Source organism: Myxine glutinosa, chromosome 1, assembly GCF_964187855.1.
Source record: "Myxine glutinosa chromosome 1, kmMyxGlut1.1, whole genome shotgun sequence".
In the NCBI taxonomy this organism is placed as follows: Eukaryota; Metazoa; Chordata; class Myxini; order Myxiniformes; family Myxinidae; genus Myxine; species Myxine glutinosa.
In genome coordinates this window covers 332,087,277-332,106,327 of record NC_136261.1, presented here as the reverse complement: position 1 = coordinate 332,106,327, position 19,051 = coordinate 332,087,277, and the positions used below count along the sequence as shown (strand labels likewise).

The following is a 19,051-nucleotide window of genomic DNA, read 5'->3' as shown; positions in this document are numbered from 1 at the left end:
TCTTAACCAGGTTCCTCCTGCTGACTCCATATTTGCTCTTTGCTTCTTCAGGTTCCTTCTGATGACTCCAAAATGCAGTATTTGGGCTTCCATTTGATAATATTTGTACCATACTATTTTTATTTTTGAGGTCAACTATTTTTTGAGGTCAACATAGGTCACAAGGTCAACATAGGCCAAAGGTCAACCACTTTTTGCACATTTCTAAAATCCTCAATTTTCATCCGATTGACTTGAAATTTGAAAAGGATTTTCATATCAGCTTACTGAAATCAACCACCAACTATTTTTGAGGTCAACATTGGCCAAAAGGTCAACATAGGCGGAATTTCTAATATTGTCAATTTTCATGCGATTAACTTAAACTTTGAAGATGATTTGCATGTCAGGTCACTGATTTCAACCACTAATTATTTTTGAGGTCAAAAGGATGCTCCACTGAGTGCCAGACTACTTTTATCTATTTTGCAAAGTGTCACTTTATGAGTGATTTTTCATTTGTCTGTCTGTCTGTCTGTCTGTGAACAAGATATCGCAAAAAGTTGTCTGGACGGATTTGCACGAAATTTTGCGGAGAGGTAGTGTATGTGACGAGGATGAAATTATTAGATTTTGGTGAAGATCAGGATTCGGATCCGGCTACTAGAAATTTTAATTGATTCTTCACCATTGGGAGATAGGGCCAAAAACGATATATAGTAGGATATCTCAAAAAGTTGTTGACGGATTCAGACGAAACTTCGTGGATAGATTGGGTGTGTGACAACCAGAAGCAAAATCAATTCGATTTTGGTGAAGATCTGAATATGGATTCGGCTGTGAGAATTATTTAATTATTGAAGTGTTTCTTCGCCATTGAGAGATCGGGTGAAAAGCGATAGACAACAAAGTTAACAAGCGTTACGCCTAGGTCCCCCGTCGGTAAAGTGATGTGAGTTGACAAAGTGAAAGACGCAAGGCGGCCATCTTGGATTTTGACGTGGCGACCCAATTTTCAATAGCGTTCTTCCTTATGCCTAGATACACCCACACACCAGATTAGAGGTTGGTACTTCGCTTATTTTTCATGATATTTCGCTCACAAGGTTCAGACATATACTGTATATGGTGGCGGCCATCTTGGATTTTGACGTGGTGACCCAATTTTCAATAGTGTTCTTCCTTATGCGTAGATACACCCACACACCAGATTAGAAGTTGCTACTTCGCTTATTTTTCAAGATATTCCGCTCAAGTTTCAGACATACATGGCGGCGGCTATCTTGGATTTTGACGTGGCGACCCAATTTTCAATAGCGTTCTTCCTTATGCCGAGGTACACCCACACACCAGATTAGAAGTTGGTACTTCGCTTATTTTTCAAGATATTCCGCTCACAAGGTTCAGACATACATGGCGTCAGACGTACATGGCGGCGGCCATCTTGGATTTTGACGTGGGTTGCACCCACACACCAAATTAGAATTCGGTCCTTCGCTTACGCACACACACACGTTCGCACGCACGCCCGCACGGACGCACGGGAAAACCATAGTCCCCCTTTCGCTCCGCGGTGTGACGGGGGACAAAAAAGTTGTGGACGAGTTATGACTAAACTTGGTGGATGAGTTGGTTATGTGACAAGAACTACTGATTATATTTTCGTTCAGGTCCGAATCCCGATTCGGCCTATCAGTGGGATAGAAACCATAAGCTGTTCAGCCTGGCGGAGGTATGCGCGCTACCGAGTGCTGTTCTAGTTTCTAATATGTTTGTGTGTTCTTCATACCAGCCTTGCCATGTGTTGTGTCCTCATCTTTCTGAGTCTTGAGCCAAAGGAGAAGGTCATGCAGATGTTCCCCCGGGGTTTTCTGTAACATTGAATGCTCTGGCATGTTCTGTTGCACCCAAAGACTGCGGGGAAAAAAAGGAATTTACACAAAGTTTAAGTTCTAGGATAATGCACAACTAGGAAGGACAATATTCTATCTTGTAATTTTATTAAAACATTACATGTAAATGTAAAAATTATTAAAACAAATACAAAGAGACTTTGGTGCAGAAGCCCATATGATATGTACCACATCTACACCCCATCATTTACATCTTCTCCAGGTCAACAACAACAACATGCATTTTAAAGGCCATTTTCCCTGTTAGAGCGGGGGTTAGCCTTGCGGTCCCCATGACAATCTTCTCCATTTTGCCCTATTTTCTGCATCTCTCCTTGTTAACCCCCTTGCCCGCATTTCTTCTTCCACCATCTTTAGCCAAGTCTTTCTCGGTCTTCCCCGTCTTCTACTTCCTTCTCCAGGTCATGCTAATGTATTCTTAATAATGGCCAATAATTTTTTGAATGGGGTACCAGCAGACAATGGCCGAATCATTTCAAGCGGTACTGCAGAATATTTAATATCAATCACTTAAATGCAGATGGGAGAATCTGAATCAGCTTTTCTGCGCCATCTGAAGGAAAGCATGGTCAATGCCCCTTGCTCGCACATCAGACCAGCAGTTTGCTAAGTCAAATCCCATGCGGAATCAAAACCAGATGAGTTGTTGCGAATGCGATATTGAATGCAGAAGTGAAGCAGAAGCCATATACAGTGCCCTCCATAAGTATTGGAACAGTGAAGTCAAATTTGTTATTATTGCTATATACTCAAGAAATTTGGATTTGAGATCAAAATATGAATATGAGGAAAGAGTACAGAAGGTCATCTTATATTTATTGATATTTGTATGTATATATGTTTTACCATTGTAGAATAATAGCACTTTTTATGTTCAGTCCCCCCATTTTAAATAAGCATAAGTATTGAAACAGATTTACTGAGGTAAATGAAAGTAGTATAATAGTATTTGGTTGCATATCCCTTGCACGTAATAACTACATCGAACCTGTGACCCATCGATATCACCAAACTCTTGGTATCTTCCTTTGAGATGTTTTACCAAGCCTTTACTGCAGCTATTTTCAGTTTTGATTGTTTTGAGGGGTTTCTGACTTTAATATCCTCTTCAGCAAGTGATGTTCATGCTCTTTTGGATTTAAATCAGGAGATTGACTTGGCCAGTCTAAAACTTTCCATTTTTCATCCTGATTATCTCCTTGGTTGTGTTGGCCGTGTGTTTTGGTTATTGTCTTTCTGCATGGTGAAGCGCTGCCCAATGAGTTTGGAGGTATTTTCTTGAACATAGGCAGACAAAATGTTTCTGTGCACTTCCGAATTCATTCTGCTGCTGCCATCATTAGTTACATCATCAATAAAGATGAGTGAGCCAGTTCCAGCAGCAGCCACGCAAGCCCAAGCAATGACATCTCCTCCACCATGCTACACAAAGGAGGTAGTAGGCTTTGGGTCACATGCAGTTCCCTTCCTTTCTCCATACTTTTGTATTTCCATCACTTTGGTAAAGGATTGTCTTGGACTCATTTGTCCATAAAATTTTGTTCCAGAACTCTACTGGATAACCTCTGTACATCTTGGCAAATTTTAATCTGGCCTTTCTATTTTTGGTGCTGATGAGAGATTTGCATCTTGCAGTGCAGCCTTTGTAATTCTGGTGTAAAAGTTCTCGGCAAATGGTAGATTGTGATACTTCCACCCCTGTACTCTACTCTGGAGGTTGTTGGTGATGTCACTGACAGTTGTTTTATGGTTTTCTTCACAGCTCTGGATGATCTTTCTGTCATCAACTGCAGTTGTTTTCTTTGGCCGACCTGGCTATTGTCGATTGCCAAGTACACTAGTGGTTTCTTTCTTTTTCAAGATATTCCAAATTGTTGTATTTGCTATGCCCAATTGTTGTGCTATGGTTATAAATGAATTATTCTCTTCTTTCAGCTTCCAAATTGCTTGCTTTTCTTTCATGGACAGTTCTCTGGTTTTCATGTTGGTTTATCTCTCCTGACTCCAAAGGCAAACTCCCAAGGCAAAAGCAAAGGCTAAAACCAAGACTATACATTCACAGCTGTTTTATGTGTGAACAATTAATGCAACAAGAAACACCTGAGTGTCATGTTCTGCTCTCTTCGTTTGTGTGATCTAGCTCTTCCATGAGCCTTCTAACTCTTGTATACAAAAAAATATTGTGCACATTATAAAATGTCACAAATAGTTGTTTGCTCATCTTCGAGTATGTCGCATGTGCTATACAGATTGTTTTGTCGTCTTTAAGTCTCATCATGGCTGAACAGACCAATATGGGAGTGCTAGGGGGTTCCCACAGATGTTTCAGCTGAAGTTGTTTGCATCGGGTGTTCGGGAGTAGCATTTGGAACACCAGTTATGTTCTTACCCATGGTATTTTCTTCCCACAATCCTGGCACAGTTGTCCCTCAAAGCACCTGGCTCCAGTACTCACAGCTTACCTAATTCCAGGTCTGTGAGCTGCAGTTTGCTCCCAAGAATGGTGATTTATTGCACAGTTGAACAATTGGATGAAACCAACAGACCGTCGATTGAGGAGTGCTAACCTCCATGTGAATCAAATCGCTGACATTTCTGGCATCGACCCTTCCTCAGAACCAAAAAAGGGGCAAATGACAGAAAGGAAATTGTTTCTTTTTTATCCAACGAAGGGTTACTGCCTGAAACATGAGCTTCAACTTGCTTCCCATGGAGGTTAGCGTAACTCAATCAATCTCCTGTTGATTTCATCCATTGATCTACCTGTCCAGCGATGCTAGCCTTCACCAGCAAGACAAGTTCTTCAGTCGGTGTCACAGTTGGTCAGACTCTTCTTTAGGTTACTGCCCTTGCATCACTTGTACTGAACACCCTGATGTCATCTATCTCTGTTCACCTCCCCATTAAAGATCTTCTTCAGATGTGGTGGTCATCATTGCAATAATTAACTGTTAGTAACTTTGTCCTGCCACAGGATTCCCATGATGGAGGTGAGGTGCTTCTGTTGAAAGTACTCAAGGACTTTTACATGGTGTCCATCTTCAAGTATTAGTTTATGGAGTAGTGAAGGATGAGCAGGCCCAGGATGTTCTATCATACAGTAAGGTTGTGAGGACAATGGCTGGATAGGTTTTTCATTTTAGTTTGGAGTTTGTTGCCATGCTATTTCCATACACAGCCAAATTTGTGATGAAAATCTAACTTAAATAATTACGTGAACTCTATGTACGGCATCCCACATCCTCGATGAGGCACACATTATATGTATTGAGTGGAGTATGAACTATAGACCTTCCCAAACTAAAATCATGAAAAGCTTTACATCATCCTACCTGCTTACTTTCTCTTGGAATTCTGGGACCATGAAAAGGCTGTGCAACACCGCATCCGAACAAGTGTCACCACTCGCATGATCCTCAGATTCTGAAGAAAGAACATCATTACAATGTTTCTCTTCTCTCCTAAAAAAGTAGGGTACTGCTTGATTTAATTAAATTGGTATGTACTGCACACACAAAAAAAAGATTATATAAATAAAACATATAAATTGAAAATGGGAAATGAGTGCTTCCCTCCCTACTCAATAAATAAAGATCTTCAAATCAGATAAGTTGTGCCCACCGGAATTATTTCTGATCATTAAATCAATGCAAAAGGGAAGTGTGTTGTAATTCCCAAACATCTTTTCATATTGCCCTGCCGGAATACAATGAACACCGCTGATCGTAAACAACGTTTATTTTCACAATCTGTGATAAGAACACAATGAAATGTACTACATATATATATATATATATATATATATACACACACTACCGGTCAAAAGTTTGAGAACACCTCAATCTTTCCAGTTTTTATTGAAATTTACGCAGTTTAATGTCTCAATGTACTCTGAAATTAACCATAGAACAAATAAACAATTGGAGATAAAAAAAAGAAATCATAGAATCATTTTGTTTAACAAAATTTAATTTAAATTTTTGACTCAGCAAAGTAGCCACGTTTTGCAGATATAACCGCCGAACACACTCGTGGCATTCTTTCTACAATGGAAATCAAATATTGTTCGGGAAGTTCTTCCCACCACTGTTGCAGAAGTTCCCACAAATGTGTTGCACTTGCAGGTTGCTTTGCTTTCACCCTTCTGACCGGGTCACCCCAAACCAGCTCGATGGGGTTTAAGTCTGGAGACTGTGCTGGCCATTCCATGATTTGAAGCCTACCGTCTTGTTCTTTTCCTCGAAGGTAGTTTTGACATAGCCTGGAGGTGAGTTTAGGGTCATTATCTTGCTGTCGGATGAACCCGTGACCAACTAGGTGTATACCAGAGGGTATTGCATGGCACTGCAAAATGCTGTGGCAGACCTTTTGATTCAGGGTGCAAGTCAATCTGTGCAAGTCGCCGACTCTAGAACCAGCAAAAGAGCCCCAGACCATCACGCTTCCTCCTCCATGTTTGACAGTTGGTGTCACACACTGAGGAACCATCCTTTCGTAGACTCGATGGTGTACAAAAACCCTGCACGATGAACAAAAGATTTCAAATTTTGATTCATCGGTCCATAAGACCTTCTTCCAGTCTTCAGTAGTCCACTGGCGGTGCTTCATGGCCCAGACAAGCCTCTTTTTCTTATTTTGCCATCTTAGCAATGGCTTTCTTACTGCCACTCGACCTGTCAAACCTGCAGCTCGAAGTCTTATCTTCACAGTTGAAACTGAGACTTGCTTACTTCGACCAGTGTTAAACTGTGCTTCAAGCTGTTGCCCTGTGCGCCGCCTATCACACAAACTGTTGACTCTCAGAAACTTGTCTTCTGATTCTGTTGTGGCTTTGGGTCTGCCAGACCTCTTTCTGTCAGAGTTTCCTCCAGTTTCCAATATACTACTTCCTGCAGTGCAATATTGTCCAACTAATGCTTCAGAGGGTGTAATAACAGTCTGTTCCAATACTGCTTTATACAGACAGGGGGTTTGTAATCAAGTAATCAGCAGAGGTTGGGACACCTGTAGAAATTGTTTGCATCAACTTTCAGGGCTTAATTTACTTACATTGCTGCAGAACAGCTGTAAGTTATTAACCCATTACTTGTTCCCTGAAGAAGGCCTTTTTTTTTTTACAATATAACTGGGCAATTTACATTATTTTCCCGTTTTTGCTAACCTAAACTTTTTTTTAACCTCGAGCAGTTCACTGCTTACGTTTGTGCCATTTCAGGTTATTCACTGGACTTTAATTGCTTAAATTTCAATAAAAACTGGAAAAATCGAGGTGTTCTAAAACTTTTGACCGGTAGTGTGTGTGTGTGTGTGTGTGTATATATATATATATATATATATATATATATATATATATATATATATATATATATATATATATATATATATATGGTCGTTTTATATGGTATATATATATGGTATATATATATGGTATACCAATATGGTCGTTTTCGGTTTTGTGCTTTAATGGTGGTTGATTTGACTTCCCTGAAAGGGGGACAATAAATATTTGGTGTTAGCTGTTGTCATTTCGGATGTTTGCAGTTGTAATGTGGAGCCAGTCTGTCTGTCCAACTGGGTGTGTCTGACTGCGTCTGCAGATATGGATCAAGGAGGAGCAGTTTCTGCGGCGTTTGTTATGGTGTTGAATGTCATTCACTGTGTCTGCTGACGTGTCGTGTGACTATGGTGACTATGATAGTGTGTCCTGGCGGGAAGAATCGTGGCAGCCTACAGATTTGAATGGAATGGCCTCTGTGAGACCATCCTGTTAGTACGTTGGGGGTTCGTCTGTCTGTCTGTCTGTGAATGGAAATTGAACTGGACTTCGACAGAAGGCAGGTGGGTGGTCACCTGCTGTAAATTGTGGTGGAACATTTGTGACGTTCCCTAATACGAGGGGACGAATTGGTTTGTAAATGTGTTGTGCAGGTACTTTTTCTGTAGGTAGCCAAATTCTATTGTTGTCAAGTCTCATGTAACCTTGGTTAACGTATATCTACGGACAAGAGCTGCACTTTATTTTAGTAAGTGACTGGGAAAGTTTGTTTTAAAAGGTGCCAGCGGAGTTGTTTAGAGTTATGGAGGTCACAACTCGCTGGAACCTCTTTGTTTATGTTTGGCTGACTTACATTGACTAGTATATGGGAAAAGGGGGACTGAAAATGCTTTGATTTTTTCGTGGATTGCCCATTGGGTATGCTTAGGATTTAATAGAGTGGTGGAGTTCTGTGGAATATGATGACGTTGTCTTATGGACACTTTGTGAGTGGCTAGACACGTGCCTGGAAGGGGAAATTGTTTTCATAACTCATGTGGGTTGTGTCTGAAGAAAAGGTTTAAAGTAAGTGTGAAGAAGGTCATGGAAAGTGCGAAGATGATATAGGAAAGTCGAATTAAATGGATCATTTGTCAATGACAAGTGACTTTGCAAGGTTTGCTAAGAAAGGGAGGGGAAAAGATTATAAAAGTTGATGGAGAAGACAGGAAATAAAGAAAAGTGGTTAGTTATGGACTGTTGTTTTGTGATAAGAAGGTGATTGGGGGCTGGTGAAGATTGGATCACGGCTCTGCAGACCAGGTGAACAGAACTCCACCAGGAGTGGGTATATGGGAATCACACCAATTAAAAAAGATTGTCATGTGGACCGCAAGGCTAACCCCGCTCTTGCAGGGAAATGCTTTTGGGAGGCTAGTTATTTTTCAGATAATTTTTCCAGTGGGTTTATACTGATGTGAAATTCGCGTATCTAGGAAGGAAAGGAAAAAATTGTCCAGGTATTGATAGGATAACAGTGAAATTTTGAAGTGAAGTGAAGGATAACAGTGAAGAGTTAGTGTGTTCGTTGCGATTTTTGGGAATGGCAGGGTACTGTCGTACATGGATGATGGACCGACTGCGGAAAACGCCAGTAAGGCGTCGATACAATGTTGAACACCGAACGGTCCATGTGTTGGACAACAATGAAGGGTTCATAATTAATTTGGCACCTCAAGACAGACGTTCCGACATCCGCACCTACAGAGTTCGATGTAATACAATTACAAGCCGCGGCCTCAAACGTAGAACAGCAAAAATTGGATTAAATTGGGAGCTCAACGCCCCGCAGAAGGACAAATGTGGACGATTAATGACAAACCCGTGGCACCGCGAGCTTTATTGCCATGGTTGGCACGCATGGCGCATCCAAATGGCCATGTGTGCCATAGGGGGGTGAGGTGATGAGGCAGGTCACTTCCACCTGGGCAGCACCAGGCCTTTCGACTGTGGTTACCATGGTCTGTCGCTCGTGCGCTATATGTCAACGGCATCAGCCAACAGTGGATATGGCAGCACTTGAATTACCATTCTTGACTTGAATTACCTATCATGGATGACAGACATGTTTTTAAAGTTTTGCATAGGTGCTGGTGAAGGTGAAGGTGAAGGAGATTACGTGCTGGTGAAGCATTTCACCCGTAAGACGGGGCCATACCAAGTTCTTCTGATCACACCAACAGCGGTGTTTTGTGAGGGCAAGTCGTCCTGGGTACATGCCACACATTGTAAGTTGGCCATACCCACAAACACAGACACCTCAAACGCACCACCACAGATCGAGGATGCTGCACCACCGCCTGTTAGGGGTGGCAATCACATTTAGTTTAATATACCGCTTCAGGCTAAAACAGGTGTCTGCAACAGGTGCATGGGATGCTAAAAGAGGACATTGGATTGACTTTAAATTGAAATGAAAATTGAAAGGGTGGATTAGGAAAATGAGTTTGTTCAAATAATCGTGGCATCTGTGGGATGCAACAATTTTGTGCCAGAATGGTGTATGGGAGCCGTCATCTGGGAAGCGTCGTTAAATGGCAGTAGGTTTAGACAGGTTTTGCTGCCCTCAGTCGTTTGAAGCAAGCGATTACTACAATGTGAATTCATGACGTCACAGAGCTCCCCCTACGATTATAGGCCACCATGCATTTCACACATATTAATTCCGCACCCACGGATCGAAAGCAAGAAAAAGCCAAAGGAAAATACGTATTGGACTGTGACCCGTGCAATGGCGAAAGTACAGAACCGATCACGGTGTTGGGTGTGCATGCATTTTCCCCACACCAGTACGACAGGGATAGAAATGGTAGTGCTACCCCTGTCCCTACGAGATATGTGCTCAGGACCCTTGCGTACCCCATGTCTGACCACAACCTTGGAACTGATAGGCCCAAAATCGCAGGCAGTGTGTTCCCGGGAGTTTCGATATACCCCACCCATTAAGCAGGCTTTGTTAGACAAACCACCTGATCCAGTCTGGGTGACAGAGCAAAAGGGACGGGTGTGTCTTATAGGAAAGGGACACGTTCAGATGGGAACCTCGGAATGTACCCATACCCTGCCATCCGACACCAGATGGAGAGAAAAAGGGAGGCCCCCTTGTAATAACCATAGATGACCAGGCCCAGCATAACGTAACCAAGCTAACCATATCTTGGGGAACACCAAGCGCCACCCGCGTTGAGATCAGTAAATGCATGGCCTCGGCCCTTATCCCACCCCATGGAGTAATGTTTATTTGCGGAAATAAAGCATATCCATACCTACCCGAACAGTGGGGAGGGACTTGTTATCTGGGATCCATTTTTCCCAAGGTAAATTTGGTAAATCATGTATTATTAAATGTAGGGAAGATGATTAAAAGGAAGGTATTTTCGGAAATTAGTGAAAGTAAATATGGCATTTGAATTTCCAGACACGACACAGGAAATGCGGCTATGAATAAGCCAACCATCTGAGAGATAAGGTAACTAAATGCCAATTAGTGGGACGGGGGGGGCTAGGAATTGATCATGGTGTGTGTAAGAAAGTATTTTTCAGGATGGACGATGAAGAAATCGCCGTTGGAAAACCATGATCTTGACCACAGAGGCCGTCGATCTGAATGGGTCCTTCAACAAGGCAGATGTGACCAGCGCTTCAGAATTTTGTATTGATTTTTGTGATGACTGTGAAAATCCCATGTGGGAACGGGCTACTGGCTAATGCCTGCATCGATGTTTGTGATGACTGTAATATTTGTGTTGAAATTCTCTTGCGTGGACTGGCTAACGCCTCTTATGTATTATGAATGATTGGCTAATAGATAGTTTCGCATTAGTAATGGAACGAATCGGCAGAAAAGGAAGGAGTATGTGGGGAAAACGATGAACCTATTTGATGCTTGGGATTCTGATAATGATTATGATTTTAGTTGGGATGATTTAACCTGTGATTTAGAAAGTGTAGGTTCTTTTAAAAATCATTGCTATTATACCAGCAGTAAGGAGCGGATGGCAAAACATGTATCTGGGATATCCGGAAGAACCACCCTCACCACCATTTACACCACCCAGCAAATCACATGTACAAGGCTTGATGGCATTTAACGTCGATTGTTTGCCCTAATTCGCGAGGACCTCACTTGCATAAAGAGGGCCCCTTAATCTGGCTGGCAACCGGGTCGCACCTACGCTGCAGCGAGGGTGGATTCGGAATCTGGCGGGCGGCAGCAATCTCTTAAACCAGGCGCCGTCGTCGCGAATTATGGCTAACAATTTATGCGTTGAATGTTAGACGACCAGTTAGGGCCGGTATCTCTCTCTTTGAGTATACGTGACGCTATGTCGTGCCTGGCATGTAACTAATTGATGAATTTGGTGTCTTTCCAAGGAGGTGTCTTGTAAAGACAAAGGAAGGAACTGTCAGCCATTAGGGTTTTAGCCCCATGACTCAATTGATCATAACATTTGAAATTATATATCGTACTTCTGAAAACTGATTTAAACTCAACTGCAGGCAGAGGTGAGTGGACAAAATGTGGTTTCGAGGCTCGACGTGCAGGGTGGATCCTTAGCCTAGTAAATTAGTCCTTGAATGAATGTGCCAAACAGTAGATAAAATGCTCTCGACCCACGTACAGGAAAAAAGATGTCATCCAAACGCCTCCTTCACAAAGGGAATAATTAATTATATATCTTCGTAGTGTTTAGTATGTCTCCTAAACCAAGGACGTATCCAATCTTCATCTACCATTTAGCCTAGTGTATAAGAATATTTACTTCGGCCTGCGCTCGGGTCTGATATGTTTAGATAGATAGCCAAAAAAAGCGTAGCCTATCATTATGCTTACATCTTGTTGTCTAAATTTGACCTTCTGTAGGACGGGACAATGGGAGATGTTGTCCTTATGGCCTTGTATTGCTATGTTTTTAGCGCAGATTCTTGTCTAATATTTTGCTATAAATGAAATGCCTTTCCACTTATTTTTCAGCGAGTGTCTTGAGGAATTGCCCGCTGCGTGTAGGCGGCGCATTCTTGAGCCTCGCTCCACACGTGTGTATATAATCGATTTTATTAAACATTGTTGTTCTTCTTCCTCTGATTCTTCTTCTTCTTCCTTCCCTTGAGGTCTTCGATCTCGACATATATATATATATATATATATATATATATATATATTGTTGCGGATATGGGATTTGGCCTCCATCCATATCCGCTTGTAAATATTCCCCTATTTCCCCAATACTCCCCAACTATCCCCAATCCCCCATTCCCTAGTCCCATTGTCTGTAAACAACACTCTGTAGCCCCGACCTTCCCCTTTTTCCCCCATTAAATGTCGTGCCCAGGTCCACCGCATCTCACGTAGACAACTATAGGACATCTTGCTAGTTATTCTTAGTCTATGTCAGTTAAGGACTCGTTTCCATTAATTCTGACTCTTCGTTGCACCAGAATGTGATTGTATGGCACCATTAGTAAGTTTAGGACCTCCCAATACCTCCCCGCATCTCTTCCTCATACAACCACAACAACAACTACAACAACAGCGGCGGCGGCGCGGGGAGTGCGCGTCCTCACTCCGGCTTGGTTAGCCGCCATTGACCATGTGCTCCGACGGGGTTACCACGCAGGGGCTCACTGTCAGCTCCTCGTCAAGGGCGGAGCCCGGTAACCCCCCGCACCCAATAAGAAGCGGCGGACCGATTCCATCTGGGGCGGAGCTAACGAGCCGAGGGCGTGTCACTCCCCGCGGGACATGCGCAGGAAGACGGAGGTGACGTCAGATGCGCCTCAGCTACGAAGAAGAAAGGACGCCACCTCCTAGCGCTGAGAAATACCTCCCGGCATCTCGGGACCGGACCGGGTCGATTCTGCCCCTGAGCCAAGGTGCACCTTGAGCCATCGAATGCCTGCCCTTCCTTGCCGTCAATCCCTGTGTAAGTCAGTCTTGTCCCGTTTGTCTGTTGTCTGTCGGGGATAAGATAAGACCGTGTCTAAGTGCCCATCTTGCTGTGCTTTACCTCTTGCCGTGTAATCTAACCGTTCTGCATAACCAATATTATATCCTCCTCCGGAGGTCTTGAGAACTGTACCCCTTGTGTCGTTGAATTTATCCCAGCCGTTGTGTCCTTTCCTTCATTGATTTAGCATAGCGCGACTTAGTCAACGTTCGAGTGTAATCGGGTAAACTGTGCGAACACGGCGGCCATTCCGCTCGGCCCATCATAACATCCTAATAAGTCGTGTCCGTAACAATTGGTGTCGGGAAGTGGGATCGGACCCGAAGCGCGTTTTTTACGCGCTCGAAATTATTAAAGGCGAAATTTGATTGTGTTTTACAAAAAAATAAAAACCCGAATTTTGAAAGTCGCGCTATGGCGGATCAAGACGGATGGGTTCCGGTAGAGGAGAGTGAGGCAGGGTCGATCCAGGACCAAATTGAGGGACATGAGGAGAGCGAAGCAGTGAGGGTGGCAGGTTCGCAAAATAGCGTCGTCGCGCACGAGGTTACGGGCGCGCAAAATGGCGCCTCGCACACGGCCACGGCGACCGCGCCCGCGACCGTAGTAGCGCCGCTGGTAGATTTGAACCTTTTTTTATGCAAATGAAGGCCCTTATGGACAAGAATAATGAAAACAGAATGATGGGGGCCCTTATGGGACAAATGGGGAATCGGATGGATGCTCAGAGTGAGCAAATGAGGGCTGATAGTGAGCAAATGAGGGCTGATAGTGAGCGATTGGGTGAGCGATTGGAGGGCCAAATGGGGGTAATGAGGGACGAAGCGAGGAGTACCGGTGAGGGGTTAGACAATGGGATAAAAGAGGTAAAGAATGGGTTAACGGGGGTAGAAAACAGAATGGCCGCTCAAGAGAATCAAATGGAAGGGATGCAAAAGGGGTTAGAGGGGTTAGAAAATAGTATGGAAGGCAAATTGAGGGACATGAGGGACCAAGCGGAAAGGGAAGTTAAACAAATGGGGCAGCAGATAGAGGGGGTCAGAATGGGGGTAGAAACTAAACTGGATGCTCACAGGGAGGAAATGGAGCAGATGAGGGTGGCATCTGGGCAGGAGATGCAAGTGATGGGAGAGGAGATCAGAAGAGGGGTGAGTGAGGAGGTCGGAGGAGTGCGCGAGGAGGTGAGGCACTGTAAGGGGCGCATGGAGAAGGAGGTGAGAAAGGGGACTGTAAAATTGCAAGGTGGTATAGAGGAGTTGACGCTGGGAGTAGAACAACTGACAGTGGGACAGAAGGAGTTGGGGGACCAGGTAAAAAAGAACACAGCGGTAATAGAGGGTTTTAAATCGACACAGAAGGAGATGAAAAAGGACGTAGGGGTAATTAAAAAAGAGTGTCAGACGGTACATGAGGACCTGACGAGGAAAATGGACAAGGTGGTAGAGGTGATGGAGGTTAAAGAGCGGGAGGTGAGGACGCACATGGAAATGGTCAAGGTAGCCTTAGAGGACGAACTTGAGGAGACGTACCGGGAAATAAAAGAGGTGAAGCAGAAATTAGAAGAAGTGGAAGAAGGGGTGAGCGAAATTAAGAAGCGACGGAGAGGGGATAAGAGAGAGATAAAAGAGGAAGTAAAAGAATTGGTCCAAAGTCTGTGTTGGGATCGTGATGATGTGCTCATTAACCGGATGAGGGATTCGCAGGTGATGGAGGAGAAGCGAAGAGGAAGAGGACCCGGTGTAAGTGGTGACCAATATGGTCGTGCGTATGATGCGCCAGGTGATTTAATGAGCTTGGGGGTCGAGATGGACCCGGGTGTTCGTGAGAGGCCGTTGGTGAAGTGTGCGACAGGTCTGGTGTGCGAAAAAGGAGGTGTGCGAGAATGTCCGACCATGGGGTGTGTGAGGAAAAAGTGCACGCCGAGGAGTGAGTGTGCCGTCAAGAGTGAGTTGGTCGAAGCGCGTGTGCGAGGGGGTACATGGAAGCGCGGTGTGGTGAATGTTACAGAGGAAGTAACGAAAGAGTGTGCGCGAGAAAGGTGTGTAACGGACAGGTGCATGGGGAAAGAGTGCACTGTCAAAAGTAAGGAAGAGTGTACACCTGTGGTGAGTGTTACAGAGGGTGTAACGGGAGAGTGTGCGCAAGAGTGTGCGCGAGAGAGGTGTGTAACGGACAGGTGCATGAGGAAAGAGTGCGCTGTCGGGAGTAAGGGTGAGTGCGTTGTCAAGAGTGGAGGTGAGAGTAGTGAGAGTGACAAGGAGCGTGAGTTGGTTGTGACCGGTGAGCGAGGATGTACACCTGGAATGGAAGGATGCACACCTGGAATGGTAGAGCGTGAGTGGGAATGCACGCTGGAATTGGTAGTGAGGCACGTGGTTGGGTGTGCGAGTGAAAGCACACCTGTGATTGTCACAGAGGAGGTGACCGAGGAAGGGGCGCGAAGAGGTGTGTTGGTGAGGTGTGCGACCAACGAATGTGTGCCAAAGTGTTCGGTGGTCAGGTGTGTGACCAAGGCTGGGAGTGGAATGAGTGTACCTGGGTGTGTTAGAGAAGGTACGACGAGGAGCATGGAAACGGCTGGATGTATGAGCACGAAAGGGGTAGCGTATGCTTGTAAGCATCCAGGTGAGGCATCGACGGTAACCGGGTTAGAGGTTAGGTCGACCTTTAGCCGAAGCGGGCCCTCGGTGCGTGCCGGGCTTCGCGTGCCGCAAGGACCAGCGGGGATCCGAGCCACGGCGGTTTCGAAAGAACCGCCGTACGCGATCCACGCTGTGCCTCGCTTGGAACGGCCGCGTCCGGGCTCCACTAGGCGGAGCTGGCAGCCCGATAGGAAGGGTCGTCATGGCGACCACTTTTTATTGAGACGTGCCGGCAGGTCGAGATCGGGACATTGGATGGCTCCACGCCGGGGTGGTGCGTGGGATCTCGGCCCGGGTAAGCCCCCGTCCCTGCACCGAGTGCCGGACGCGTCCAGCCGCTGGCACAACACAACCCGCATTCATGGCTTGGCTGTACGCAGCCGAGCTTTAGAAGTAAATTGGCGCACCGAGAGGCATTAGTAAGTAGACTGTAATGACGAGGATAGTGTTTTGGCCCCGAAATTAGAAAAACAAAATTTGATGATTGGCAAAGGATTGGCAGTAATGATTGGCAGATGATGGGTAGTGATTGGCAAATTTTTGATTTGTTGAAATTTGATGTGCAAAAATTGGTAGTGAGCGATGGGCCCGGTGGGTAAGGGTGGCATCCTTGCCACCCTTCCCAAGTGGGGCAAATGCGCACTAGTTTATGGGGTTGATGGCAGTGAAAACAAGCCTGGGTGGGTTAGGATATATCGTGTGTAGGGCCCTAGAAGATGACATTAGGTAACGTTAAGGTTAGTTAGTGACTGATACCTGTAGTGGGGACGCAGGTAGTTTAGTGTGGATGATAATGACGTGGGAGCGCAATAGTTTAAAGGGACGACTGGGAAGCGCAAGTTTCAGAGGGGAGTAGTTAGATGAGATGATGCTGTGTGAGAACTGGACAGGTGTGTGGAGCAGTGTATGAGTAGGGAGTGTTGTGGATCAGCGCGAATGCGCTTGGGGAGAGAAGGGTGCAGGTGGCACCAGGTGTGAGAGCACAGGTTGTCGGCCAGGTGAGGCCGCAGGTGGGCTCTGGGAGCCGGTAGAGTTGTGGATGGGGCCCGAGGATCCGGAGGACGGACCCGGGTAGCCCAGTGCCAGAGAGGGCACCGAGTGGGGAGAGCGCCAGAGGGCCTTCCCCAGGTAGATAGGTTAGGGTAAGGAGCAGGTAAGCTCGGAGGCAACTGCAGTGGTGGAGGTGTGCAGGTGGGTAGACCTGCTGGGAGAGCTACACGTCGCAGCCCAGAAATTGTGCGAGGGCACCGGGAGATGAATCGGGGGAGTGAGACCCCAAATTGAGAAGCACCACAGTTTGGTCAATGGGAATTGGTTTGTAGAACCCATAGTGTAAGTTGGCCAATGGATTGGCAGGGAAAGACCCCGGGTAATGTAAAGTTGTTAAAGTCATTTAGGAAATAGTTAGGATTGATGAACCTGTCGCACCATACGCAGCCACTTACCTGAGGTGATGATGATGACTCCACACCTGTGTTTTCTTTGTTCTGTGTGCAGGAAATGAGAATTGCTGTGTGGATTTGTGAGACGCATCACGACGTGGATAAGACATTGGGGTGATTCCATCTCTCCCTCCTTAGGAGGGACTGATGATGAATTGGTGATGGCAAATTTTGATGTTGAGTTGGAGATGGCAAATTTTGATGAGAGTTGGAAATGGCAAATTTGATTGGTTATGAGGGAGAGAAGACGAATTTGGTTTATGGGAGGAACGGGGAAGACAGTAGGGACGTTTGTTGATTTGTAAAGTAGATGTTTATGGGAAGTGTTGTGTTTTGTGGATACAGTAAGGGGTAAGGGAGGGGCAATGTAGGTTACCTGGTGGGGGGGGGGGGGGCGTACGGTAGGAATGTACCTGTCTCACCTGGTTCCCATGTGCCCCCAGTGTGCATCATCTTGTATTGCGTGCACTTTTGCGGCCTTACCACCTTACTCACTTGTCTTCTTCTTTTGTCTCCCACCTCCGAGGATCTGGCTTTGGGGCAGAGAGAGAGGAGAGAGAGGTGCTGGCTCCGCAGTTGTGGGCCTGTACTTTCGCTGCTTGCTGCCTGGATCGATACACCATATGGACCGCAATTTTTGTGGCCGCCCACCATGGACCGCAGTTCTTTTGCGGGCAAGCACCACCCGTGGATGCACCTCTGGGTCAACGTGGCACCTTTGCCATACAGGTGAACCACTTTTAGTTGGCCCCCTGACACCACAATACAGAAATGGACGCGGTTGGCGCCTTTCTTTATTTTCTAAGGAAGCTAGAAGGCCAAGCACTTCAGGAAGGCAAGACCAGCGGCAGAACATCGGCCGGCTGCGACACCACCGGTGACGTTGAACACTTTATTGGTGCACCGGATGGTGCTGACTGTACATGATGGGGTGGTGCTTTTGGTGCTTGGATGGGGTGCTCTGCACATTATTAAAGGCCGTAAGGCCACAGGGCACTTGTGGGTTGGTGTATCGATGCTGGCATGCGTGCTCTCTCTATGCATAACATCTGCATGTGTTCCTCCCAAAACAGGTCCTGGATCATAGTGTAAATATCAGTGTAGTCTTGTGTAAATAATGCTCCCTACCGGCTGTATGTTTAGTTTGAGGATTCTTTCCGCGATTCGGTTATCCTGTGGGTGTGTTTCTGTGAGGAGAAGGGTGCAACGTCGCAGGGGGACATATTTACTCATTTGTGAACATCTGTAAAACTGTCGCACTCAGGGTTGAGTTAATAGTAGAGGGAACTACATCTGAGTGCCACACTAACGTAGGTAAAAATTTATCGGGTCGGGACGCCCCGAGGTAGAGAAGGGTGCAATGTTGCGGATATGGGATTTGGCCTCCATCCATATCTGCTTGTAAATATTCCCCTATTTCCCCAATACTCCCCAACTATCCCCAATCCCCCATTCCCTAGTCCCATTGTCTGTAAACAACACTCTGTAGCCCCGACCTTCCCCTTTTTCCCCCATTAAATGTCGTGCCCAGGTCCACCGCATCTCACGTAGACAACTATAGGACATCTTGCTAGTTATTCTTAGTCTATGTCAGTTAAGGACTCGTTTCCATTAATTCTGACTCTTCGTTGCACCAGAATGTGATTGTATGGCACCATTAGTAAGTTTAGGACCTCCCAATACCTCCCCGCATCTCTTCCTCATACAACCACAACAACAACTACAACAACAGTGGCGGCGGCGCGGGGAGTGCGCGTCCTCACTCCGGCTTGGTTAGCCGCCATTGACCATGTGCTCCGACGGGGTTACCACG

General features: G+C 45.5%; 1 protein-coding gene across 1 annotated transcript in view; it reads right to left on the bottom strand.

Annotated features, from left to right (window-relative positions):
• LOC137412108 (ubiquitin carboxyl-terminal hydrolase 47-like) overlaps nt 1-19,051 on the bottom strand; it is a 54,814-nt gene that overhangs the window by 16,293 nt on the left and 19,470 nt on the right. The window contains exons 4-5 of the mRNA XM_078779532.1: nt 5,225-5,315; nt 1,769-1,893 (exon numbers count right to left, since the gene is read on the bottom strand). Coding sequence (XP_078635658.1) covers nt 1,769-1,893; nt 5,225-5,315 — 216 coding nt within the window. The remainder of the gene's footprint in view (nt 1-1,768; nt 1,894-5,224; nt 5,316-19,051) is intronic.